This window comes from Caenorhabditis elegans, chromosome IV, assembly GCF_000002985.6.
Source record: "Caenorhabditis elegans chromosome IV".
NCBI classification, from domain to species: Eukaryota; Metazoa; Nematoda; class Chromadorea; order Rhabditida; family Rhabditidae; genus Caenorhabditis; species Caenorhabditis elegans.
This window is the reverse complement of record NC_003282.8, coordinates 13,476,889-13,503,582: the sequence shown is the minus strand read 5'-3', so window position 1 is coordinate 13,503,582 and position 26,694 is coordinate 13,476,889. Positions and strand designations below refer to the sequence as shown.

General features: G+C 34.6%; 3 protein-coding genes and 2 non-coding genes across 14 annotated transcripts; 2 read left to right on the top strand and 3 right to left on the bottom strand.

Annotated features, from left to right (window-relative positions):
* Positions 1 to 726: 726 nt before the first annotated feature.
* On the top strand, positions 727 to 26,651 carry tbc-9 (Rab-GAP TBC domain-containing protein; the record flags this gene model as incomplete). Of its 7 annotated transcripts, none has more annotated exons than NM_001307025.4 (18): positions 727 to 784; positions 2,362 to 2,609; positions 2,669 to 2,764; positions 4,269 to 4,355; positions 4,410 to 4,543; positions 5,478 to 5,623; positions 5,674 to 5,817; positions 13,656 to 13,788; positions 13,852 to 14,097; positions 14,916 to 15,668; positions 16,591 to 16,836; positions 17,850 to 18,056; positions 21,527 to 21,636; positions 22,748 to 23,162; positions 23,771 to 23,927; positions 25,020 to 25,425; positions 25,474 to 25,590; positions 26,432 to 26,651. In NM_001307025.4, the coding sequence occupies 18 exons, from the start codon at positions 738 to 740 to the stop codon at positions 26,469 to 26,471; spliced, it is 3,732 nt and encodes a 1,243-aa protein (NP_001293954.1). The 7 variants fall into 7 exon arrangements, with proteins under 7 accessions (NP_001293954.1, NP_001122812.1, NP_502598.2 ...); NM_001129340.5 differs by having other exon boundaries at positions 25,468 to 25,590; NM_070197.6 differs by having other exon boundaries at positions 23,771 to 23,933; positions 25,468 to 25,590; positions 26,432 to 26,649.
* Y45F10A.7 lies at positions 6,328 to 11,012 on the bottom strand (the record flags this gene model as incomplete). 4 transcript variants are annotated; one of them, NM_001083263.8, is made up of 9 exons in its annotated part: positions 6,448 to 6,873; positions 7,609 to 7,836; positions 7,887 to 8,084; positions 8,138 to 8,294; positions 8,343 to 8,439; positions 9,613 to 9,688; positions 9,768 to 9,989; positions 10,651 to 10,749; positions 10,851 to 11,012. In NM_001083263.8, the coding sequence occupies 9 exons, from the start codon at positions 11,010 to 11,012 to the stop codon at positions 6,517 to 6,519; spliced, it is 1,596 nt and encodes a 531-aa protein (NP_001076732.1). The 4 variants fall into 4 exon arrangements, with proteins under 4 accessions (NP_001076733.1, NP_001076732.1, NP_001255747.1 ...); NM_001083264.6 differs by lacking the exons at positions 9,613 to 9,688; positions 9,768 to 9,989; positions 10,651 to 10,749; positions 10,851 to 11,012 and adding an exon at positions 8,621 to 8,900 and having other exon boundaries at positions 6,328 to 6,873; NM_001268818.3 differs by lacking the exons at positions 9,768 to 9,989; positions 10,651 to 10,749; positions 10,851 to 11,012 and having other exon boundaries at positions 6,517 to 6,873; positions 9,613 to 9,631.
* Positions 16,117 to 16,168, bottom strand: Y38H8A.10. The gene has a single exon (NR_056891.1). It is a non-coding gene; the product is annotated as an Unclassified non-coding RNA Y38H8A.10 (non-coding RNA).
* Positions 16,117 to 16,168, top strand: Y38H8A.11. The gene has a single exon (NR_056892.1). It is a non-coding gene; the product is annotated as an Unclassified non-coding RNA Y38H8A.11 (non-coding RNA).
* Y38H8A.1 (Glycoprotein) lies at positions 18,068 to 20,814 on the bottom strand. The gene is made up of 3 exons (NM_070199.7): positions 19,571 to 20,814; positions 19,134 to 19,329; positions 18,068 to 18,329 (listed from the first exon to the last, which is right to left on the bottom strand). Exons 1-3 carry the CDS (start codon positions 20,034 to 20,036, stop codon positions 18,173 to 18,175), a joined length of 819 nt encoding a protein of 272 aa, NP_502600.1. The 5' UTR covers positions 20,037 to 20,814; the 3' UTR covers positions 18,068 to 18,172.
* Positions 26,652 to 26,694: the final 43 nt, after the last annotated feature.

Sequence of the window (26,694 nt, the reverse complement as noted above, 5' to 3'; positions counted from 1 at the left end):
TGGGCGGGGCCAATCCCCCGAGTTGGTAATCCCCCCAATTGGACATCCCCCGAGTTCTTCGGGTCTCAGTAACCCTTACGCTGCAACACTTTTACGCAAAAATGCACACTGTTTTCTTTTCACAATTAAATTTATTTTTTTTAAATTTTATTCGGATTAAATCGATTTTAAAAAGTTTAAAGTCGAAAAATCAACGATTCCATATAAAAATTTCAATTTTTTCAAATATTTGTGCTCAATAACGTTACTTTTTCAATATTTGACACTCACAAACGCCTATCATTGCTGTGCGCTGTAAAATATGAATTTATAGCAATAAAAAGGTGAATTTAAGTGCAAAATCCGAGCATTATGCTCTAAAAATGTGCACTTTTATTCCGAAACACTGCTAGCAACGGAGCGCACTTGCTGCTCCCGCTATTTGCATTGTAATTTTGTTTGTTTGTCTTTTTTTTCGCTTTTCCCCTTGCCAACACAATTATTTGTTACTTTTTCAAATTAATCCATGTTAAAATTGTGAAAAACAAAATAAATGACTGGCTTTTTCAGTTCATTTCCATCTAAAAAAGTGACGTTCAAGCGATGTTTACCCTCCTTTTCTCTGCTTCTCTTACCCTCTCCCTTTTCGATGTCTGTAATAGACAGGCAAATATCGATTCATTCGATAAATATATACTGTCCCCACTGACCTTTGAATTCTTGTTCTTTTTTCTCAATTTCTAATTATTTCAGATTCTATGGTGTGGGTAAAGCCTGAGCATTTAATATTGGCACAATCGTTTTGGTAAGAAATTATTTGAACGAGGAGTAGAGTTTTTTTGATTTTTCCTGTTTAAAATTGAATAAAACTCTGCTTTAATTCTGCTAAAATTGAGAAATTCGACAATTTTTCTTTGTTGCAACAGCTTATGGCGCAGTTTTATATTTAATTTAGCGTTATTTTGTTAATTTCGGCAAATTTTAAGCCGATCGGCTCCCAATTTTGGTTTTTAGGGCCTAATGTGGCTGAATCAACGAGCTAACGCAATTTTAACGATTAAAACTTAAAAAATTGCAATATTATTGATAATTTAACAATTTTTCGAATAAAAATTACTAAATTTAACTTGAATCTTCAATTTTTTCTAAATAACATGCAGTGATCGGAAATTAGTTTTTAATGAATTTTAACTCTAAATTGTACATTTTTGTTGTCTTTCCCGTGTTTTAATATTAACGGTCGAAATTCATAAAATAATGGTCAAAAAAGAGCCAAATTTGCTAAAATCTGAAATTTCGTTCACTTATCTTTGTTGCAGGAACTGGAATACAGTTTTTATCGAATTATCACCCTTTTTGCATATTTTTGTCATTTATCTCGCGCAGATTCGATGATTTAAGCACATTTTACGTCTACAAGGCGCTCAAAAAAACAAAAAGACGAAAATTGGCCGAAATCATCGAATCTGCGCGAAATAAACGACTAGAATATGCAATAAAGTGTTATAACTTGATAGAAAGTGTACTCCAGCTGCTGTGACAAGGAAAAGTTGGCGAAATTTCAGATTTTACAGAGTTTGGCTTTTTTAATAATTCTCTTCACAAATTTCGATCATTTCCAGTCAGTTTTAGACTTTTAAAATAACTTTTAAAGGTGGAGTACCGAAATTTGAGACTTTTCTTTTTTAGACCAAAAATGACCCAAAACTACCGAATTTCGTAATGAGACATTTTGAAAATTTCTTTTAAAAAAGTTATGGTGGCTCAAAGGTCTGGATTTTATTAGAAGTTTATTCGTTGATTAAAGTACATTTTCGGGCATTTCTGTGCCCAACTGACCGAAAGTGTACTTAAATCAACGAATAAACGCCTAATAAAAGACCACAATATTTATTAAAAAGTGATAATTGAATAAAAATTTAGTTCCAGACGCTGCGACACCGAGAAGTTGGAAAAAATTGTGATTTTAGCTATATTAGCCTTTTTTCCAGAACTTTGAATCGCCATAACTTTTTTTTGAGAAATTTTCAAAACGTCTTGTGTCGATATTCGGTAGTTTTGGGACATTTTTGGTTTAAAAAAGCAAAATTTCAAGTTTCGGTGCTCCACCTGAAGGTGGTGTCAGGATGTCTCTTTTCGGTTTGATCTCCGAAAAATGCGGGAGAAGAGACACAGAGTTCTCAACTTATTTTGCATGGTTAAGAACGTGCTGACGTCACAGTTTTTTTGTCAAAAAATTCCCGCATTTTTTGTAGATCAAACCGTAATGGGACAGCCTGGTACCACGTGGTGCACCTTTAAGGAAAAAACCCACAAACTCTACTCCCCCCATTTAAATTATTCCGTACAAAAAATAAATTCTTTATCTTTTCAAAATTCCAGGTCATGCGAGAAAGCCAGCAAATACTTCCAACTCCAACGTCGAAAAGGACACGGAACACGTGGCTTTTCGTCTCTTATCGTTGCAACAATCGATTCGGTTTTCGACACGAGACCCCCTCCATACCGAATAATTTACGATTTTGATGATGAAGATGTACACATTTCGATTGTGCTAGCAGTAGCTGTAGAGGAAAAAGAAATTGAAGAACACTGGAATCATGTTCTACAACATTTTGTTCCGGCGATAGGTTAATTGGATACTTGATTGGAGAAAAACAATTATTTATAAGACACTTTTTTATTTCAGAACCCCTTCAATTCGAGAAAGATGTCCGAAGATATGTTACTACGAAAGTAGAAAGTTTAGCTAATAATTCAGAAGAAGTAGTTTCACCTTATTCAGGTAAAAAGGATGCGATATTTTGAGAAAAAGTGACACAAAAAACTGAAAAATTAGCTAAAATATTCAATTTTGTCAATTTGCAGTTATCGGTTATCAGTTTTTAGTAAATTGCTGCTTAATGTGGTATTTTTTCCCGTAATTTTCATGTTAATTTAGGCATATTTAAACTCAACATGCGTTTTTTGCGAAATCTGAGAAATATTTTTAAATGACTCCAAAGTTTCCCCTGATTCCGAATATCAAAGTGAAAAAATTCGAAAAAATTTCCCTTCAGCGTGAAATTGCGATTTTAATTTGGTTCCCCATGAGATTTTTCAAACGGCAAATGTTGCCGCGCAACGACACTCCGCGCTAAACAAAGAGTGCTTGTTTAGATTTACGAGAGTCATTTTTTGCTATTTGACGGTTTTTCACCGGTTTTTCTAGACCCGAAGAACTCGGGGGATGTCCAATTGGGGGGATTACCAACTCGGGGGATTGGCCCCACCCACAGAACCGTGGCTTGCAATACGCCCATTTCTGCAACTGCCGCACGGTTTTAAAATTATTTTTTCTTGTTAATTCTCGCTCTATTGAGAAAAATACAGTTTTAAAACCTGCAATACGCCCATTTCTGCAACTGCCGCACGGTTTTAAAATTATTTTTTCTTGTTAATTCTCGCTCTATTGAGAAAAATACAGTTTTAAAACCGTATTTTTCTCAATAGAGCGAGAATTAACAAGAAAAAATAATTTTAAAACCGTGCGGCAGTTGCAGAAATGGGCGTATTGCTGGCCACGGTTCTGTGGGCGAGGCCAATCCCCCGAGTTGGTAATCCCCCCAATTGGACATCCCCCGAGTTCTTCGGGTCTCGTTTTTTCTCCAGTTTTCGCCGAAATTTGTCTAAAACTGGCCCGAATTGACCGAAATTCATAATTAAACCTCGAAAATTGCCTTAAAAATATTTTATGGCACGTCAAAATTCAAATTTCGCCAATTTTTTTGTTGCACCAGCTGGAGCACAGTTTCTATCAAGTTATTACACTTTATTGCATATTCTAGTCGTTTATTTCGTGTAGATTCGATGATTTTGGCCAATTTTCGTCATTTTGGCGCTTTTCGACGGAAAATGTGCCTAAATCAACGAATTAGTGCGAGATAAATGACAAAAATATGCAAAAAGGGTGATAATTCGATGAAAACTGGATTCCAGTTCCTGCAACAAAGATAAGTGAACGAAATTTCAGGTTTTAGCAAATTAGAAATTAGAATTTAGACCGTTTGAGGCAAGATTTCGTCTATTTAAGCTTTAAAAAAATCATAATTGACTGAAAATGCACCTAAATTAATATTAAAATGCGGGAAAGGCAACAAAAATGTACAATTTAGGGTTAAAATTCATTAAAAACTAATTTCCGACCACTGGATGTTGGCAAAAATTGAAAATTCAAGTTAAATTTATTCATTTTTATTCGAAATTTTTGAGAAATTAGTCTATTAAAGCAAAAATCTCAATTTTTTCAGAAGAACTCGACTCGGTTTCCACACGATCGTGCCTTGAGAAATTCCATAAATCATTTTCAATTCCTCCTGACGAGAAGCTTGTTAATTGTAAGCCAATAAGCCTAGAAAACCGAAGATCATCTCAAAAAATTTAATTTTCAGACTACAAATGTTGCCTGTGGAAGGGAAAAGTTCCGGCTCAAGGAGATTTGTTCCTTTCTGTCAATTTTCTGTGTTTTCACGCTTTTATGATGGGAAATGAAACGAAAATTAAGCTGAAATGGACGGATATTGTGGTTTGTTTTAGAAAAAAATCGCACTGGAAAAGTTTAAAAACAATTAATTTTCAAAAAAAAAAACGGATTTTTCTTATAAAATCGACAAATTCATCAATTTTCAAAATAATTGGATTTTTTTTTTGAAATTTTTCACAGAAAAATTATTAATTAAGGTTAATTTATAGTTTTTAAAACCAATTTTGAGGGTTTAACAAAAAAAATTCTGAGACATTGACAAATTAACTTTCGAACTACGAGTTTTGCGGATTTTCGATTTTTTTTTTGGAAGAAAAATCGAATTTTCAATAATTTTTGGTTGTTTCTCTATATTTTTTTTTGATATTTTTCAAAAATAAATCGAAAAATTCCGATGAGAACCACCAAAAATTAATTTAAACAAAACATTTTTTTTGTTGCAAAATTGAAAAAAATAATCACAAAAATTTAGAAAAATTCTGTAATTTTTAGACCGAAACCCCCGCAGAATCTACTCTATTTTTAAGAAATTTTTACAAAAAATCATAAAATTTAGCTGAAATGGACTGATATTGTGGTGTGTTGTAGAAAAATCGCCCTGGAAAGGTAAAAAAAATTAATTTTCAAAAAAAAACTATTTTTTCTTATCAAAATCGACAAATGTTCGTATTTTTTCGATGCTTCAATTTTTTTTTGGAAAAAATTGCATTTTCGGTCGTTTCTCTATTTTTTTTCAAAAAAAAAAACCATTTTTCACATTCGACACTATTTTTTTAATTGTTAAAAAAATAATCGAAAATTTCGGATCAGAACCACCAAAAAATTAAATTAAACAAAACATTTTATTGTTGCAAAATTGGAAAAAATAATCACAAAAATTTAGAAAAATGCTGTAATTTTTAGACCGAATCCCCCGCAGAATCTACTCTATTTTTAAGAAATTTTTACAAAAAATCATAAAATGCATAAATTTCAGAGATTGGAGCGAGTTTCGTCGATTCTCTTCCCACAAAGCATTCTCGTCGTAACGAAAGAAGACAAAAAATTCAGTTTTTCAATGTTCCTGAATTTTGAGGAAACATTTCAACTCGCATCACAACTTGCAAATATCGCAATGAAACAGTTCGTGATTTTTGAAAAAAAAAATTATATAAAAATCAAAAAAATTCCAGGCTAATAGAAGAAGAAGGATTCTGCGAGGACAGTGCTCTCCGCCGAAAAATGCTCATGGAAAGTGAGCACAGAAGGACTGTAAAGACGAAAGCATCGTTTTTGAAACGAGATCTTGATGCCAGACATCGAAGTGACGCTTTTAGGTAGGGATTTTTGAAAAAAAAATTGAAATTTCAATTTTTTAAGGGTTTTATCCATAGAAAACTATTTTAAATTAGAAAAAAAGCCTATTAAATGTGTAAAAAAAATTCCTTTATATATGGAAAAATACCTTTTAATATGAAAAAATCCCCTTCAAATTTGAAAAAAAAACCATTCAAATTTAGAAAAATGCCCTTTACATAAGAAAAAACCGTTTAATTTTACAAAAAACGCTATTTTTCAGACAAAAACCCTTTAAAGTAAAAAAACACCTATACATTTGAAAAAAAAAACCCCTTCACAGATGAATTTAAAAAACCGATTAAATTAAAAAAAACCCCTTTCAATTAGAAAATATACCTATTAATATGAAAAAAATCCCCTTCAAATTTGAAAAAAAAAAATTTTTAATGGAAAAAATACTGAAAAACTCGCTGAATGTCGAATTCTCGTTTTCAGTAGTTTCAGTGAACTGGAATTACTCCAATTTTTATCTGAAACACCCAAGAAATATGAGATTTTCATTTTAATAGGGAAAAATTAGCGAAAGTTGTTCCTACATGTCTAATTTTTAAAAATCCTCCGTGAAATTTGGATTTTGCAGTGCAAAACCACCACAACCAGTTAGAAAACACAACATTTTAATATCCAAATAAGAAATCGATATGTACAAGTTAATCAAATTATGTCATAGATTTATGTCATTCAATAGTTTTTGTTCTCCGTACATCTCCACCTCCACCACCACCACCATCAATATCTTCTCGTTCCTTCTCATCCATTCGCCCATTCGTCGACCAATCATATGGAATATACTCGATAGAATACTCTCCCGTGAAGAAAAGTTTTTGTAAATTGTGTTTTTTGTCACTTTCATTCGTATCCAACACGTCTAGAATCCATTGGAGGATCTTCTCGGTTGATCCACCGAAATCGTCGGAAAACCATTTGAACGTTTTTCCCAAGTGGATCACATTTTTCTTCATATCGACTCGCAGGAACTTGTCGCCTCTGAGCAGGGTTTGACGGGCGTTTTCACGCATTTCTTGGTGGATAGACTGAAATTTTGATAGTTATTTAGGCAGAATTGGGTATTTTATCAATTTTGAGTATAGCCTCCCTCTTTTATCAGCGAAATTTGAAGTTAGACTCGAAATAACCCAAAACTACCGAATTTTGAAATGAAAAGTCTAGAACATTTTCAAAAAAAAAGTTCAGAGGTTCAAATGGTTGGAGGTTCAGAGTTTTGAAAAAAAAACTTATTTTAGCTGAAAAGAAGCATTTTTCAAAGCTTTTAAGCCACATTAATTATTCTTTGTTAAAAATTTTCAAGACGTCTCAATCAGGGGTGGGCATTTGCGTTTAAAGAAAATTTCAAGAAATTTCAAGTTTTGAGTATGTGACACTATAGCGTTGAACACTACTTTCATGTGGCTTATAAAGTTAAAAGAGAAGTATCTAATCCATTTTAGATATTTCAAAAATATTGAGTTTCAACAATTTTACACCTCATTTTGTGTGAGGAAATTTAAGAAGTTTCTTGACTTGAATTTCCTGAATTTCCTCACACAAAACGAGGTGTAAAATTGTTGAAACTCAATATTTTTGAAATGTCTAAAATGGATTATATACTTCTCTTCTAACGTGATAAGCCACATGAAAGTAGTTTTCAACGCTATAGTGTCACATATTCAAAACTTGAAGTTTCTTAAAATTTTCTATGTTTTTCGAGTATAATTCACTCAAATTCTGTTACTAGAAGTGGCCAATTTTTTAACGAAAAATTCAGTCACCTTCGAATGATAAACTCTTAATGGAGGTGTCGTCTTCGATCCTGAACACAGCGAGAAGTAGATCAACGGATCACAGACAGCTAAAGAGATTGGAAGTCTTGCATCTTGTTTCCCGAACGCTTTCCATAACATTCCGGGACCTTTCTTGTTTCCACGAAGAATACCATTTATAATAGAATGTAACGCATACCGATGGCCACCAATCAAGTAATATGTTCCATTCACAAGCTGAAAGTTTTCTAGATCATATCTTTTTTGCTATTTTCATTTATATTGACCTTCCGTCTCTGCCAAATACCGATTGGCGGACCGTGTTTTAGTGTAATATGAATCAGCATCATATTGTAGACGTTAATGAAAAATGTTAGACGGTCATCAGAGGTGGATCCTTCGAATGTTACATGGTTCAGTTCTCGGGAAAATTGAAGATATCGAGTGAAATTGTCATTTGTGGATAGTCCGCCGTAGATGATGGACTGAAAATTGAAAATTGGAAAATTTTGAATTTCAACAAGCTGGTTCTCGAAACCTGATTGTCATCTGTGAGAATATCATTGAAGATCGGCTTGAGCAGCTTGCTGAATTTCTCATTACACTCTGCTACCGGAAAACTCTGTTTTTTGTCCCCATCATCTTCCCCTGCATTCAGTGGCTTGTTTTCGTCATCTTCGACCAGTTGATAGTACCTACAACCACCAAATATGTTTTTGTCACCATCAATTTTTTTGGCCAACCTGTCCGGGCTGAATGTCATGCCAGACTCCTTCGACGTTTGTTGTCCAACGTGCCGATCGATTAATTCTTGGCCGATTTCGAGCGCTTCGCTCCGTTCTGCAAACGAATTCAGTAGAAGAGTGGTTGAATAGAAGAGAAGAAAGACGGTGTGACACACACGTTCCATTGTTTATTTTTTCCGAAAGTTGGGGTCTTTGGCATTGCGTATGCAAATACCGTCGTGTCGCCTAGTATTCATAGTATTCACATGCTAAACCCCCCTCGAAGAAAATTATACCGAAAAAGGTGTTCTTGTAGAATGGCGTGGCTATCGAGTCATCAAAGCAAAGCTCATTCCATTCAGTTCCCTCGGGATCCGACTCGTACTCCCATGATCGTTGAGCAAGTTGCTCGAGAATGAAACGATCAATGTTATCAAGACGGCTTGAGCTCTTTTTCTGGGAGTTTTGACGACGTGTTGGGTCCATTTTCAGTTGAAAAAGAAATATAGGAAATATCAGAAAAGATGATGGAGAGACCAAGCAAGTCAAGTTGAATGATTTGAACTGATTTGTTCTCTCTTTCTTTCTTTCTTTTTCCTTTTTCTATTTCCCAGTGACGGAGGGGGTACAAAAAATGGGAAGGCTAATTGATAACATTTCTGATTGGTGTGTTTTGGAACTGTATTTGACCCAGGGATAGGCGGCAAACGATTTTTTCCGGCAAATCGGCAAATTGGTAAATTTCCGGAATTGAAATTTTCCGGTGAGTTGGCAAATTGCCGGAATTGAAAAATTCCGGTGAGTTGGCAAATTGCAGGAATTGAAAATTTCCGGCAAATTGGCAAATTGTCGGAATTGACAAATTCCGATAAATCGGCAAATTGCCTGAATTGACAAATTCCGGCAAATCGGCAAATTGCCGGAATTGAAAATTTCCGGCAAATCGGCAAAACTGGCAAATTGCCGGAGTTGAAAATTTCCGGCAAATCGGCAATTTGCCGGAATTGAAAATTTCCGGCAAATCGGCAAATTGCCGGAATTGAAAATTTCCGGCAAATCCGTAATTTGCCGAATTTGTCGACAAATCAATTTGCCGAACGACAATTGCCGCCCACCTCTGATTTGACCTATGAACTTTTGATAGAAAATTGAAAAGGCAAAGAAAGTCTCAAGGACGTTTTGAAGAAAAGTTTGAAGAAAGAAAGAGAATCGCTTTGGCGATTTCAGCAAGTTTATGTGTGCAGTTTCCGGTTTGATTGTTCATAAAACATTGTCCTTCAACACTTACTTATTCCTTTCTGCCGCATGAGCCACTCGACAAGCTCCTCGCCTTTGAACGAGTTTCGATACACTTTTAATTTGACCTGTAACACCAATCAATTGGTCGATAAAATGGTAGTTTCTCTTTTAAAAGAGACAGAGAGAGAGAGGGAGATGACTGACGCGATTATTTTTGATGAGTTGCGCATTCTTCATGTCTCGAACCAGTTTGCTGTACTCGTCGGGAACCCACAACACCTCATCACAACATTTATTGTTGTTCTCGGTCTCGTATTCCTCGAAACCGATGGCGTTCATCGGGTGTGGAACTATCGGTCCGCCGTTGGTGCACTTTTCGCGGCGAACGTGCTCGACGAGGCTCTCCCACTTGTTGGTCTCACCGATCTGTAGGAAAAGTGTTTGAAAGGTGGCATATCAGTAATAACTTGTTGAAAGAAATTACGTAAAATTCCGCTGAGCACAAAAAAAGATGTGGGCGAAGTCTGAACTTCGCCCCTTTCTTGGTTTTTTAGGCCCAAAATGGGCTCAAATGAACGAATTTCGTAATGAAATTTCTTTAAAAATTTGCAAAAATTTTTTATGGCTCTTCAAAATTTCGAAAAAATTACACTGCTTTTTCTAAAATATCGACTTTTGCCATTTTTCCGTGTCGCATCCGTCCGAAGTTGACTTTTTGGAATTATCATCCTTTATTGCATATTTTGGTAGTTTATCTCATATAAATTAGTTGATTAAGGTGCATTTAAAGCCGATAGGTAACCAAAAATTATCGGCTTTAAATCTACCTTTATCGATGAATTTAAATGAGATAAACTACCAAAAAATGCAATAAAGGATGATAATTCCAAAAAAAGCCAACTTCGGACAGATGCGACACGGAAAAATGGCCAAAATCAGGGTGCTTTTTTCGGAATTTCGTGCCGCCATAAAAATTTTTTATTTATTTTTGAGAAAGTTCATTACGAAATTCATTCATTAGAGCACATTTTGGGTCTATACAGAATTCAAAAAAAAAAAGCTTGGGATGTTTAAACAAATGCCTTACCACTCTCTCCAGGTCCGTTTCGTGACCAATATAGATGTTGTTGAAGAATATTTGTGGAAGCACGTCGGTTCCCGTTCTATCGAATATTTCTTGTGAATGCTGAAAAGGAAATATTTTGTCTCCTTCAAATAACAGTTTTCAATTGTTTTTTATTCTATTGACTGCTCATTGTTGCTTCGTCATCTCTCTCAATCACTCACCTGAGGAAATGAATCAAGAGAAACATCTGTGTATGGAATGCCCTCTCGATGTAGAAGATCTCGTCCCTTTGCACATTTCGAATTTCCAATTTCTGTGTAGATCACTACTTGGCCAGCAAAATCGTCGAAGGAAGAGGATTTTTGAGAATTTTGAGAATTCATCTGAATAGTTGGAAGAAATAAGTTGTTGGTTTTTAGTTTCTCAAAAGAAAGTAGTGAATCGGGAAATAATGCCAAAATAATTCGTAGTAATACAGATGGACATGGACTTTCAAAACAGGGGTGGGCGGCAAACGTTGTTTTTTCGGCAAATTGACAAATTGCCGGCAAATCGGCAAACCGGCAAATGGTCGGAATTGAAAATTTCCGGCATATTGGCAAAATGCCGGAACTTAAAATTTCCGGCAAATCGGCAAATTGTCGGAATTGAAATTTTTGGCAAACTGCCGGAATTGAAAATTACCGGCAAATCGGCAAACCTGCAATTTGCCAATTTGCCAAACGGCAATTGCCGCCCACCTCTGTTTGAAATTCTCTTATATTTGAAAATGGAAAATAGTCGTAAAATCGTCAAGGCACGACCGTGTGTCGATTTACGTAGCTCATGTACTCCTCGAGGAAAAGGATTATGCTGAAATTCTAGATTTCGGACAATATTCGCAAATTTTTCTCGATTTTGACATTGAAACTGTCAATTTTTATACACGTGGTATCAGACTGTCTCATTTTGAATTGATCTACGTTGATCTACATGTAAATCTACAGAAAATGCGAGAGATGAGACGCAGAGTTCTCCACGGATTTCACAAGAACGTGTTGATGTCACATATTTTTGGACAAAAAATTCCCGCATTTTTTGTAGATCAAAACGTAGTGGGACAGCCTGACACGACGTGTTTATACATTAGAGATTGGAATTTGTAGTTTTTCTTCATTGATTTTCAACTGGAACATGAAAATATAAATAAGAGCATTGAATAGCGGTTTGAATGCTTTCAAAAATATTCAAAATAAAGAATATTCTTTATCCTCGGGGAGTACACGAGAATTGATACGGGAATGGGGTAAAAGTTGAAAAAATTCAAGTTTTTCATATAAGACTAAAATTATAAAAAGTAGAATTTTTTCAAGTTATTTCAACTTTACAGTTAGCAACATTAGGACACTTTTCATATAATTAGGGAGTATAGATACGTCTACCTCTACCTCTACCTATAGATACCTCTAGATACGAAAAATGAGTGCCGGTGATCGGAAGATGAGATAAAACTTTGTTACATGCTATTGATTGAAAATTTTGTGCAAAAATCCCAAAAAAACGGGCTCGGGGGAGCATGATGAAGCGTTTATATGAAGTGCCAACTACAGAGAAATACAATGAATTTCAAAGAGAGCGCAGACCATCAATTGATCTGATGCCCGAGGAAACATGGGGTGCCCGGGAATTGCATGTGTAATATATGATGAGCGGATGTGAAGAAGAAGACAAAGATGACCTTAAATTATGTCGGAATATAGATTAGGATCGCGGATTTGTATGAGAGTACTCGGCATGATATCGGGAAATACATGAAAAGAAGTATTCCGAGAATTATAAGCTGAAAATTGAACAAGAAGAAGAGGGGTAGAGGAGGAGAAGGGGAATAGGTACTGAAAACTTGAAAAGGAAATGGGGGAAGACAGTGTACCTTTGAGAGGTTTCATACATGGAGGGAAAACAATATTACTCGTGATTGTAGTAGAACTTGTATAGTTAGTTGAATATTTGTTCCAGATGTGGAGAAGATTTATAGCAGAAGCTCGTGGAATACTGACTGATGAATAGTGCCTTCGAAAGTAAAATGAACATTCAAAATAAATTCCAGGACGCTATGGAATTATGAAGAATATGTTAATAAGATAAATAATTAAAAAGTCTAAAGAATAGAGCAAGGGCCAAATGAAAAAATTTTATTAATAAATTTTTCATAAAATTTGGCAAATGCGATAAAAAACGTTTAAAACAAATCAAAACATGTTTTTTTTCTTTTTGTTTTTTCATCAACAGTTTTAACACTGTATACAATTTTCACTCCAGAAAATTGTGGCAAAATTCCAAATTAGTGAATTTTTCAGTTAGATTAAAAATGGAGTACCGAAATGTGGGAAATATTTTTAAATGACTTCAAATTTTCCCCAGATTCCGAATATCTCAATGAAAAAATTCAAAAAAATTTCCCTGATTCTATATTTCAACTTGAAAAAAAAAATTCAATCTTGCCGATTTCCGTTTTTCAACGAGTTTCCTTTATTTTCGTCAGTTTTGTTTAAGTTTTTTTTGAAAATGTGTTTTTTAAAACTCGATTGAACATCATATTATACTAACAAAATTTTCTATTTTCAGTCGGGAAAAGCATATATTTGAATTTTCCGTTGAGTTGTGATCTAAGCTTCTTGGTTTTTTGATAATATAATGTTTAATTGAGTTTAAAAATACCTGAAACAAAACCAACGAAAATGAAGAAAACTCGTTGAAAAACGGAAATCAGTATCCGATAAAGATAAAAAATCTCGTAAATCTACACAAATCTCGTAAATCGACACATGGCGTCTCTGGCGCGAAAATTCGGTGTTTGAAAAATCTCATAGGCGTACAAGCGATTTCAAGCTGAAATATAAAATCAGGGAAATTTTTTTTGAAATTTTTCATTTAGATATTCGGAATCAGGAGAAAATTTGAAGTGATTTGAAAATATTTCTCAGATTTTGGCATTCCAACTTTGAAGATTTACGAAGAAACAGTCTCCAAATTAATTAAATTTGCAGATGTCAATTCAACTTACCTCTAACAGAGAAGCTCGATGGAGATACACAATGTCGACTATTCACTCCCTATGATAGACGTCATGTACCTGGAAAATTGTTCGTTTCGGCGAATTTTGTTTGTTTTGCAAGCCGAGTAAGTTTACATTTGATGGGGTTTTCTGGTACTCTTTACCATTAAACCACTACTTTATTTCAGACAGAGCGATTAGTTTCAATTGTAGTTCCACTAATCGAGGTGACATCAATTGAAGAATGTTCTCCAGTATCTTCAAGTCAAACAACTCAAGGAATTCTTCTATGTTTACGAAATGATGCTACAGTAATATTCTCAGCAGTACCGGATCGTGATCGTGTTTTGTCGAAGATTACTGTATTTTTGGAACGTGGAAAAATTGAACGAACTATGGAGAAGGCGAAGGCTGATTCGGAAAGAGGCCGGAGTGTAAGGGTTCTTTTTTAATGTAGAAACAGAATTTTGCAAGTCAAAATCGCTAAATAAAAATAGGAGGAGCGTAGTTTTGCAACCCTGCGGCGCGGTTTTTATTATTTTTTTGATCCAAATTAGGGTTTTTCATACTTTTTATTAAAAAAATATTTTTTTTTTCGAAAAATAAAAGAAAAATATACTACTGGTAAGTATTTACATAAAATTTATGACAAAAGCTGAATATTTTTCAAATAAAAAACACGGAAATCTTATTGAAAATATGAATTTTAAATATTTTTTGAACGAAAAAAAAATATTAAAAAATTGATTTAAGTTTCATGTTCTTTACCAAATTTTCATGATTTTTCAAATTATTCAATTTCTTTTCATGTTGCTAAATTCAAGTTCTTTTTTTGAATTAAAATCACCTTTTTTAAAAATAAATTTGAAGTTTCTTCCTCTCTTTCCCTTTTTTCTATATTTTTTTTTCATTTCCTATTGAAAAACCACCAAAATACAGTTTTTCCATAATACCCTTGAATTTAAAAATCAAGTGTCGATGTTTTCAAAAAAAAAATTCGGTTGTTTGAATTTTTGAATTTTATATTTTCCAAAAAAAAGAGCAAAAAATAAACTAAAAATCTGAAATGTTCGATATTTCGATTATCTCTTTTTTTAAAAATCCAAAAAGTCGGAATTTCTTCGATTACGCCAAAGGTATAAAAATACCAAAAAATTAAAAAACCGCGCCGCAGACTTGCGAACCCACATCTTCCAGTCTTTATCTTTTCACAATATTTCAACTTTAATTTTAATTTTAATTTTAATTTCAGTCAACTTCATCTTCAAGTTCTTCATTCGACAAGCTCATCTGGGACTGCCCACTAATCGAGAAATATCCATTCGGAGCTGATGCTTCTGACAAATGCCGTGAAAAATGGAATAAGTATCTTCAAGAATACGGAACCGGTGTTTGTATGTACAGAACAGTTGAACTTCATCGTCTTCTACTCGAAGGTGTCCCCCTACAGCTCCGCGGTCAAATCTGGATGGTTTGCTCTGGAGCCGCTGCGGAAATGGCTCTGAATCCAGGTTACTACCGAGAGTTGCTCCATAAGAACCAAGGAGTCTATAGTGTTGCACTTGAGGAAATCGAACGAGATTTACACAGAAGTCTTCCGGAGCATCCTGCTTTTCAGCAAGGGCCTGGAATTGATGCTCTTCGGCGAATTTTGACAGCTTATGCGTTCCGGAATCCGAATATTGGTTATTGTCAAGCGATGAATATAGTCGGATCTGTACTTTTACTTTTTACTAAGGAAGAAGAAGCTTTTTGGCTTTTAGTCGCTGTTTGTGAACGTCTTCTTCCGGATTACTATAATACAAAAGTCGTCGGAGCACTGGTAGATCAAGGCGTATTCTCGGAGCTTGTTGAGCGGCTTCTACCAACTGTTGGAGCTCAGTTAACACGACTTGGGCTAGACGATATGGTTGCTCTCTCCTGGTTCCTTACAGTTTTCCTGTCGGCAATTAAATTCGATGCAGCAGTTCGGATTCTTGATTTGTTCTTTTTCGAAGGAGCTAGGGTGGGATAAGCTTGAGCATAATAGTGTCAACTTTAGAAAAATCACAAAGAAACCGCGAATTTTCAATATTGGCTAAATTTCCTCCAATTAGCGACTCGCTCCGCCCACTTTCCCCACCAATCAGAAGAAATGGGCGGTGCTCAAAGTCGCTGATTGGTTTTGAAGTAGGCGTGGCATCTCGTTTTGAAGGGGATTTAGCCGAAATTGAGCAAATTTCGAGGCACCACGTTTTCAAGATGTAGTCGGAAACAAGATCTACGAAAAGAAGATTTACCAAAACAGGATTTACGAAAAAAAGATCTACGAAAGAAGATCTACGTTTTCAGGATCTGGCACCGTGCCAACTGCGGTTTTCGCAGTTTTCTCGAAGAAAATCGAAACAACGATGCTCCGATATTACGCATTGCGCGTTGTTTATCGTTTTCCAGAAGTTTTTATTTCAAAAAAAGCTTTTCTGAACAATAAACAACGCGCAATGCGTAATATCGGAGCATCGTTGTTTCGATTTTCTTCGAGAAAACTGCGAAAACCGCAGTTGGCACGGTGCCAGATCCTGAAAACGTAGATTTTCTTTTGGTAGATCTTCTTTTCGTAGAACTTGTTCTGGTAGATCTTCTTTTCGTGGATCTTCTTTTCGTAGATCTTTTTTTTCGTAGATCTTGTTTTGGTATATATTATTTTCGTAGATCTTCTTTTCGTAGATCTTCTTTTCGTAGATCTTGTCTCTGACTAGATGTTGAAAACGTGGTGCCTCAGAATTCAGCCAAATTGTAAAAATTTCGATTTTAAAATTTGGATTTTTCATTCTTGCTTGATTTTTTTTGTTTTATCTAGTGGTATTTCTGAAATTTATAATTTTTTTTTAATTTTAAAAGAAAAATTCCCATTTTAAAATTAAGTTTAATATTTTTCAAAATTTCAGTTAATGTTCCAAGTGGCACTGGAAATGTTAAAAGAGAACGAGAAGCTCATTTGTGAATCGAGAGATGACGGAGAAATTCTGATGAGCCTTGCAAAATATACTGAAAGCATTTACGAAGGGGATACTGTAGTTGAGAGAAAACCATCGACTGTACAACTTGGAACAACAATTCTTTCGGATTTGGAAGAGGCTGCATCGACTATGATCAATTTTATGGGCACAGATATTACTCGAACGTTTCCAAAGGTAATATTTTTAGCCTGAAATTTCGAAATAAAAATTAGAAATAGGATTTCTTCAGAAAAAAAACTATTAAAAAATGTTTTCTAAATTTTCTTCTAATAGATAATTCACATGCCTGGAAAACTGTTTTCTGGTGTTGCGAAAATTGGTTTTTTCGATTTTTCGAATTTTTAATTTCAAAAAATTTCAATTTCTTTTTTAAAAGTCTCGAATTTTCTATAACTTTCTTACTGAATATTTTTAAAATCTGAAAATTTCAATTTTACATGATAAGTATTTTAATTACAAAAACATCGTTGTATTTTTGCAAATTACTAACTAGAAAAACAGAAAAAAAGAGCAACATTCCAAAAACTAAATTTTTTTTCCAAATCAAAAAATTTTAATGATTTTGAAATCATTAAAAATCGTTTTTAAAAATATAACAAAATTAAAACAAAAATTATTATAATTTCCGCTAAAACAACTCACTTCTCTGAATTTTTTTTGCAAATTTTGATGGTTTTTAGAAAAACGGAAAATTATCAATTCGATCTCTTTTTGAAAATTGAAAAAAAAAAAAATTTAATTACAAAAAAGTCTAAAATATTTCATTTTTGCCAAATTTACCAAAAAAAAAAGAAAAAGAGACTAGACTAACAAAAAATTTAATTTTTCCGAGAAATAGAAAATAGAAAAATAGTTTTCAAAAATTACAAAAATGTACGAAAACTCCCCGATTACTATTTATATATCTACAAAAATAAGTATTTATAATTTAATGAAAGAAATGCTCCTCAAAAAATATATTTATATCTTATAATTTTCAAAAAAAAAAAGAATGTTTGAAATCACAAAAATCCGGGGAAGAATATTGATTTTCTTCAAAAAAATATACCGGAGCTAACAATTTTTTAATAATAAAATACCAGCAAAAAAAAACAAAAAGTATTTTTAATTTTATCGATAATCCTCCATGTGATTTTACAACTTCCAATCCACTTTTTTTAAACTCAGTATTCAATATTCTAATTTAGATTCCCATCGGTGACCTTCTGGCGAATTCATATCAAAACTTTGGATACTGCTTCACGAATGAGAATATCGAAACTCTTCGCCTAAAAAATCGTCTAAAAGTAGTCCAAAATTTGGAAGACAATCAGATGAGAAGTATTATCAAGAGTATTGGAAAAGATTGCCGATTTACGAATGAAGAACTTGAAGCGTTGTATAATGTTGTGAAGGTAAAAGAATTAGAAAAAAAAACAATTTTTTTTCATTAAAAATGAGAAACGGAAGGAGATTAACCCGAAAATGGTGTGGTGGGAATGATGATTTTACGACGTTGAAAGTGGCCTAGTTAGCTCGCTCCAACTGCACAAACAACACTGGAAAGTGGGAAACCGTGTAATGTCCATTGGGTTCCATTGCACTTGTAAATGAAAGTATTCGAAATATCAGAAATCAGAGATCCGGTTGATGGAGCATGTACGTCGCAGAGTTCGGATTCGTGCCATCTGGAAATTTATTTATAGATGGAGTAGGGGTTCAATAATTTTCTGAAAAATCTGGAATTATCTAATATTTTCCAAAATTAATTTTTTAATGGTATTTTTTATAACGACTGAATTAATTTTATAATGCTGATTTTTCGAAAAACCGAAAAATCAGGAAAAAAATGTTTAGAAAATTTTTTAAAGTTAAAAAGTAGTTGTTTTTTTTTAATTTATAAAATTGTGTTTATTACAGGAACACGAAAAATTCTGAAAATGCGTATTGTGCAATATATTTGACGCGCAAAATATCTCGTAGCGAAAACTACAGTAATTATTAAAATGACTACTGTAGCGCGAGTGTCGATTTACGGGCTTGAATTTCGAACTAAAATTCTTTAGTGTTCCGTAAATCGACACGTACAGTAGCCTTCTAAAGAATTACTGTAGTTTTCGCTGCGAGCTATTTTGCGCGTCAAATATGTTGCACAATACGCATTTTCAGAATTTTTCGTGTTCATGTAATAAACGCAATTTTATTTAAAAAAAAACTACTTTTAAACTTTTAAAAATTTTTCTAAACATTTTTTTCTGATTTTTTGGTATTCAGATAAAACGAATTATTTTTATTCTCGATGAGAAAAAACATAAATTTTTGAGAAAAAAAATACATTTTTTTCTCCTCTAAAAAAAAAGAAACGGATTCGCTCTATATTGCTTGTCAGAGCAAATATTCATCGATTTTGAAAAAAATCGAATGGAAAAATGTCTCCCAGTTACAGTACTCCATTTCACTTTTTGTCTTACTATTCTTCTCAAAAAACTCACTTAACAAGCATATGAGGCTCTGAGCATACAATTGTCCTTGTGCATTCCTTCACATCACTACTATCCACCACATTCTGTGCATCTCTCCTGTCCATTGTCATAGAAAAGAACGCGGAGACGGACTCGTGATTCGAACAGATATCCTTCATTTCTGCAGTGTTTTTCATCCAAATTGGCGGACAAGAGCCACAAATGTCTGGAATTTTTTTTGTTGGATTTTGAAGAATTTTCGGCAAAATTTCGTCAATAATGTAGTTTTGTTCCAAAAATGCGGCCAACATTCACCAAAATCGTCTACAGTAAATTAGCCAAATAGGAAAAAGTCGTCTGGCAGCTAATTCGATCAACTTGAGCTAAATTAGCTTGCTTTCTTACATAGACTAAATAAATTTGGCGAAATCGGAGATTTTCTGGTATACACGTTGAAAAGATCTTACCTGGTTTCTCAACTTGAAGTGCTTCGAACAAATCGCGATCATTGTGCACATTATTGCTCCCTTCGTCTCGGCTTGTCTTCTCTTCAATTTTGGATTTTTCACTCCTTGTGTCTGTTTTCACCGCGAAAGTCTTAGCATGAGACGGTTCTCTGTTGGATATTCTTGGCGGGTCAACAGTCTTGTCTGTAGTTGAAGCTGAAGCTGCCGATGCAGCTGCCGAATCCACCGTTGCCAGTGGTTCAGTAGGCTGTGGTGACGGGAACGTTTTAGCCTGACGGAATTGTTGGATATGAGACGAATAGTCATCTTGTGCATTCAGCACTGGCATTCTTCGTAACGGAACGTTGTCCAACTGTGCAGAAATACTCGCCGCCTCAGTTGGAATCGTCTTCATACACGCCGCAACAAATAGGACGAATGAGTTGAGGAACATCACGACAAGAACCGAGTGAATAAAATGATGCATTGTTCGAAGGCCACTGTAGAAAATGCGGGTCACGCGTAGTGAAAGTGTGGAGACGATGAGATACACACAGTACGGTCCGGATGAGACACTGCTGCACTCGTTTTTTTTGTTTCTCGATACCTTGTCTTGATAAGCAGATGTACTTTTTCTGGAGAGAGAGAGAAGGGTGGATTTTGGCTAATGGAAAGCTTTTAGGAGGGTGTGGGAAGCCGAAATCGTGATTCTATTTTCCGAATTTTTATGTGAAAAAATTCAGCTTGAAGTCACGAATTTTATTCGATTTGCTTTTTCAAACACCGAATTTTCGCGCCAGAGACGCCATGTGTCGATTTACGAGATCTGTGTGTATTTACGAGATTTGTAGATCATTATTTCCTGCCGATTTCAGATGTTCAGCGAGTTCCTCTCATTTTTGTCGGTTATTTTTTATGGGTTTTTCGGGGCTTTCAATTGAATTTTTTATTATCGTTCAATTTGTTAAACTTTCTAAAGTCAGTCACTTTGTTCGTAAGTGGGGATCTAAAAATATATAATTTTACGGGTTTTATGATAAAAAAAAACGTTCTCAATTGACCCAAAAACCACATTTTCAAAAAAAAACCGACGAAAATGAGAGAGACTCGTTGAAAAAACTGAAATCGGCATAGGCACGTGTTGCCTGGCTGTCCCATTACGGTTTGATCTACAAAAAATTCGGGAATTTTTCGCCCAAAAAAAAAGTGACGTCTACACGTTCTTAACCATGCGAAATCAGTTGAGAACTGTGCGTCTCTTCTCCCGCACTTTTGTAGATCAACTTAGATCAAGCCGAACTGAGACACTCTAACACCACGTGCATGGAATAAATATTTGAAAATCTCGTAAATCGACACATGACGTATCTGGCCCGAAAATTCGCCATTTGAAAAGTCTCATTTGGGCGCAAACTAAATTCACGATTTTAAGATGAAATATAAAATCATGGGGATTTTTGTGATTTTTTTCACATACATATTCGGAATCATGGGCAAATTTAAAGTTATTTAAAAATATTTCCATAATTACACTACTCCACATTTAATCTGAAGATCTGGGAATGTTTAAATAGACAAAGAAGTGATGCGGTGGATTACGATGATAAGAAGTGAGGAGAAGCTAACGAAGGAAATCCATATAACTGGACATTACGTTATATATATATATATATATATCTCAATGGAAAAACCTTTGAGAAAAAAGCAAAGAAAAGAGGAAAAGATGAACGGTTATATTAAGATGAAATGCTTTTTTCCCGACGTGTCGTTAGAATGTTCATTCATTAGGGAAATGTTTGAAAGTTGGGAGACACATGGGTGAGAGGTGATATAAATGAAATGGATACAGAAAGAGAATGAAAAGGCTTATTCTCGCATCGTCAGGTTTTGTTAAAAGACAATAGGTGTAGATATGTATAAATATATATCAATGTTATCTCCGATCTCGTGAACTTTCATCCTATCAACGTCATTCAGGAAGAACATCTACTATCATGGAGGCATCGACTCGGTGTATCAGCGAGAGGAAAAATGGCGGCTGTCACAGAACGACCGAGGCCTGATCCGTGTGCACAGTCACAGTATAGGTAGGGATTTGCAATTTTTACAATTTTATGAATAAAATCGATCGGCTTCCCGAAACACAGTCTTGTGTAGATTTACGCAGCTCGTGTACTCCTCGAGGAGACACAAATGTTCAAATTTCGAGATTTTTTAAAGGTTTTTATAAAATTTTGCTTAAAATCGTTATAGCAGGAGTATAATCTTTAATTCAGGGGTGGGCGGCACCCAATTTTTTCCGGCAAATCGGCAATTTGCCGGAACTGAACATTTCCGGCAATTCGGAATATTGCCGGAAGTGAAAATTTTCGGCAAATCGGCAAATTGCCGGTATTGAGAATTTCCGTCAAATCGGCAAATCGGCAAATCGCCAGAATTGAGAATTTCCGGCAAATCGGCACATTGCCGGAATTGAGAATTTCCGGCAAATCGGCAAATAGACGGAATTGAAAATTTTCGGCAAATCGGCAAATTACCGGAATTGAAAATTTTCGGCAATTCGGCAAATTGTCGGAATTTGAATTTCCGGCAATTTGCCGATTTGCCGACTTTGCCGGAAAAACGGCAATTGCCGAAAAATTGCGGTTTTGCACATTTCCGGCAATTCGGAATATTGCCGGGAGTGAACATTTTCGGCAAATCGACAATTTGCCGGTATTGAGAATTTCCGTCAAATCGGCAAATTGCCAGAATTGAGAATTTCCGGCAAATCGCCAGAATTGAGAATTTCCGGCAAATCGGCAAATTGCCGGAATTGAGAATTTCCGGCAAATCGGCACATTGCCGGAAATGAAATTTTCCGTCAAATCGGCAAAATGCCGGAATTGAAAATTCCCGGAAAACCGTCAATTTGCCGGAATTGAAATTTTCCGGCAAATCGGCAAGAAGAAAATTTGCCGATTTGCCGAATTTGTCGACAAAAAAATTAATAAGGAAAACTTGCTTCCCAATTAATGGTGTCGGTTTTTCGATTATTTCCTGAAGTTGAAAAAATCAAATTTTTCGATTATGGCAAATCAAAAAAGCAACACTTTTTAATTTTTCGATTCTTAAAAAAGGTAACGAAAAATCGAAAATTAACCATTCTTCAAATCATTCTCAATTTTTTCATACCAATTTTCAACATTTTCATTTCAGATTGGACTATGATCTATTCTCTGAAGTATTTCCACGTCTTCTACCTTGGCCAGTGACCAACATTTTTATCATTCGAGTCTTCCGTCTTCTCGATATTTCCGACAACGGACTTCTCACATTCCGTGATCTTGCAATTAATCTTTCGATTCTACTTCGCGGAGAGGCTACAGAAAAACTTGCACTTTTCTATAAATGTCATCTACCACCAGCCTTCAACATGTCCGATCTGGATGGGCTTGATTCTAGTGAAGAGAGCTCTCCTGAACGAAAGGATGGAGAGCCGGAGCTTGCGATTGAAGCTACGGATCTTCTTGGAACACCGAAAAGAACACAGGCTCAGTTGCAAGAGAGACGGTCGAATTCAGTGGATATACCAAGGAAAGAGTCGGATCAAAATTTGGCTGATTCGCTGAGGGTGAGTTTTGTAAAGCATTTTTAAAGATGGTGTGATCGAAAACACCGAATTTCATAATGAAACTTCTTGAAAACTTCTAAAAAAAAAGTTACGACGGCTCGAAAAATGGCCAAAAATTAGTTAAAATTTGAAATTTGACCGACTTGTCAAGCGGCTGCAGACTATTTTTTGAAATCTCCATCTAATTTTGAGTATACAATTTAATTATCTTGCGTTTTCAACTCGATTTAGGTATTTTAAAGTCGATGGACGGCGAGATTTGGTGAAAAAAATTCAAAACCTCTTCGTCCATCGACTTTAAAATCCCTTAATCAAGTTGAAAACGCAAGATAATTAAATTATATACTCAAAATTAGATGGAGATTTCAAAAAATTAGTTTCCAGCCGCTTGACAAGTCGGTCAAATTTCAAATTTTAACTAATTTTAGGCCATTTTTTGAGCCGTCATAACTTTTTTTTTATGAAGTTTTCAAGTTTCAGCATGAAATTCGGCGGGGTTTTTAGATAATTTCGAGTCTAATAAAGCAATTTTTAAAAATCGACTAGACCACCTTTAAATCGATTTTTCAACCTATATCCTATTCTAAATTGAAATTTCTAAATTTCAGACAAGATGCAGCACTTCCAGCGCTGTAATGATCCATGCAAACATGGAAGAACGAGCTTCTGACGCCGAATCTCTGATCGATCTGATCGCTTCCAAATCAATCGGATCGTGTCCTTCAGAAACTGATGTAGATCGAATTCAAGTTGCTGATGTCGCTAGTGAGGGTTAGAATTCATTTCGACTAACCTTTAAATGAGGACTATCGGTTCGGACGATTTTGAACGTATACACACAAATGTCTTGGTTTTTTGAGTATTTTTGGCTGAAAACTGACTGAATTTCAGATAAAAATTAAATTTTTAATGATTTTATGGCTTTTCAGAGGTTTTTCAGTGATTTTTCCAATTTTAGGAATTTTTCAGCTGAGTTTCAGATAAAAATCGGAATATGATGGGAAAAGCTGAATTTTTTGAATTTTTGCTGAAATTTTCGAAAAAAAGTGCCAATTTTCTGTAATTTTGCGATTTTCGTAATGAGACTTCTCAAAAAATTTTAAAAAAACTTTTTATGGTGGTTCGAAATATCAAAAAAAGTACATTGATTTTGGCGAAAATCTCGAATTTTTGAAAAATTGAACCGCCATAAAATTTTTTTAAATTTTTTGAGAAGTATCATTACGAAAATCGCACAATTACAGAAAATTGGCAAATTTCAGCAAAAATTCAAAAAAATCAGTTTTTCCCATCATACAAGTGCCTGAAAATTGCGAAAACCCCACTAAAAGTCACTAGAATTCCAATTTTTATCTGAAATTCAGCTCATTGAATAATTTTCAAATAAAAATACTCTAAAAACCAAAAAATTCGTCGAAAAATTGATGAAAAACCTCTGAAAAGGCCAAAAAATCATTAAAAATTGGTTTTTTTTATTTGGAATTCAGTCAGTTTTCAGCCAAAAAATTTCAAATAACCAAGAAATTTGTCGAAAAATTTGAATTTTTGGCTTAAATTTTTTAAATAAATTTGAATTCCCGCCAAAATTTTTTGAAGAAATTCGGATTCCCGCCAAAATTTTGTGAAGAAATTTGAATTCCCGCCAAAATTTTTTGAGAAAATTTGAATTCCCGCCAAAATTTTTTGAAGAAATTTGAATTCCCGCCAAAATTTTTTGAGAAAATTTGAATTCCCGCCAAAATTTTTTGAAGAAATTTGAATTTTTTTGGGTGTATACGTTCAAGATCGTCCAAACCGTTAGTCCACCTTTAAATTCAAAAATAAAGTTGATAATTCTCTGAATTCAAATGTTTACAGAATCGTACTCTGTGGTCGACGAATCGATTGAAAAAATGAAGCAACTGAGAGCAAAAGCACTATCATCGCCTGATTCTAGTTCAACAAAACTTGAAATGAAGATGCTTCCAGTGATGAGTCAGATACAATTCATACAACTTTGGAAGACATTCTACGATATGCTAAGTGGAAAAGAAACTGAACAATCAGTATTCCATTCTCTAGCAGTCACTGGAACTCTTCTTCTACAACTCGGAGAAACTCATCGAGAATTACAGGCAAAACTAGAAGCTCAAATAGCTGATGCAATGCAAGATCTGGATGAAACTCTGAAGCATGTAGAAGATGGAGATGAAGAATTTGAAGAGGATCGGAAGATTGATCCGATTGAGGTTCAGAGAAAACGAATCGGAGATATGCAGACGTGGTAGGGGAATTGTTTAATCGATAATCGATGAACGTTTTGTAGTTTCAGTATGGCTGATGACGAGTGGAGAGTGAATTTGGAGCAGATTCTGGCATCTGTGATGGCTGAAACGACGTTGGCAGATTTCTTTGAAAGAAAATACTCGTTGGATGCATTGATCAAAAAGTATGCTTAAAATTATTATGAAGGTCGCTAAAAAAGTTTCGACAAAAAACAAAAACAAAAACATTATTACGCGTACACAAAATTCGGAGAATGCGTATTATGCAATATATTTGACGCGCAAATTATCTAACTACAGTAATTCTTTAAATGACTACTGTAGCGCTTGTGCCGATTTACGGGCTTTCATTTCAAAAATTGAGCCTGTAAACCGACACTCGCGCTACAGTAGTCATTTTAATAATTACTGTAGTTTTCGCTACGAGATATTTTGCGCGTCAGATATGTTGCACAATACGCATTCTCAGAATCCACATGATGTCAAGCTGTCCCATTTTGGTTTGATCTACAAAAAATGCGGGAATTTTTCTCCCAGAGAAATGTGACGACAGCACACTCTTAATTATGCGAAATCAGTTGAAAAGTCTGCGTCTCTTCTCCCGCATTTTTCGAAGATCAAACCAAAATGGGACATTTTGACACCACGTGAGAATTTCGTGTTCCTGTAATAGAATTTTTGCCCTCTTACGACTAAAAATTAGCGAATTTTAAACACTTTTTTGAAACGTTTTGATCCACTTAACGGCAGCCCCACAGGGTACCAGACTGTCCCATCACGGTTTGATCTACAAAAAATGCGGGAATTTTTAGGCTAAAATATGTGACGTCAGCACGTTCTTAACCATGCGAAATCAGTTGAGAACTCTGCGTCTCTTCTCCCGCATTTTTTGTAGATCTAAGTAGATCAACTCGACATGAGACACTCTGGCACCACGTGCAGCCCTGATATAAAGAAACACGATTTTTGTAGTAAAATCTATATTTCCTAACCAACATTTTGCAGGTATTACAAGACGAGGTTCTCAACTGATTCCATCAATTGACTGGTTGTTGTCGAAGGAGATGAAACGACTAATGTTCACGTTGTAAATAATATGTGTGATATATATATATTTGAGCATGAGATGCTTGCATAATGTTCCATTGTACATATGTAATCCCCCTCCATTTATTCCATTCACATTTTACTGTTACGGTTTATGAAAAATTATAATTTTTAATTCTTTTTTTTTTTTTTTTTTGAAAATTTACAGAAACTGGTGACAA

Coding starts and splice junctions, on each gene's coding strand:
- Y38H8A.1 (NM_070199.7), bottom strand. CDS start 20,036: ATGCATCATTTTATTCACTCGGTTCTTGTCGTGATGTTCCTCAACTCA. Junction 19,330..19,570: donor ACTTCAAGTTGAGAAACCAG/GTAAGATCTTTT, acceptor AAAAAATTCCAG/ACATTTGTGGCTCTTGTCCG. Junction 18,330..19,133: donor GAGCCTCATATGCTTGTTAA/GTGAGTTTTTTG, acceptor ATAAATTTCCAG/ATGGCACGAATCCGAACTCT.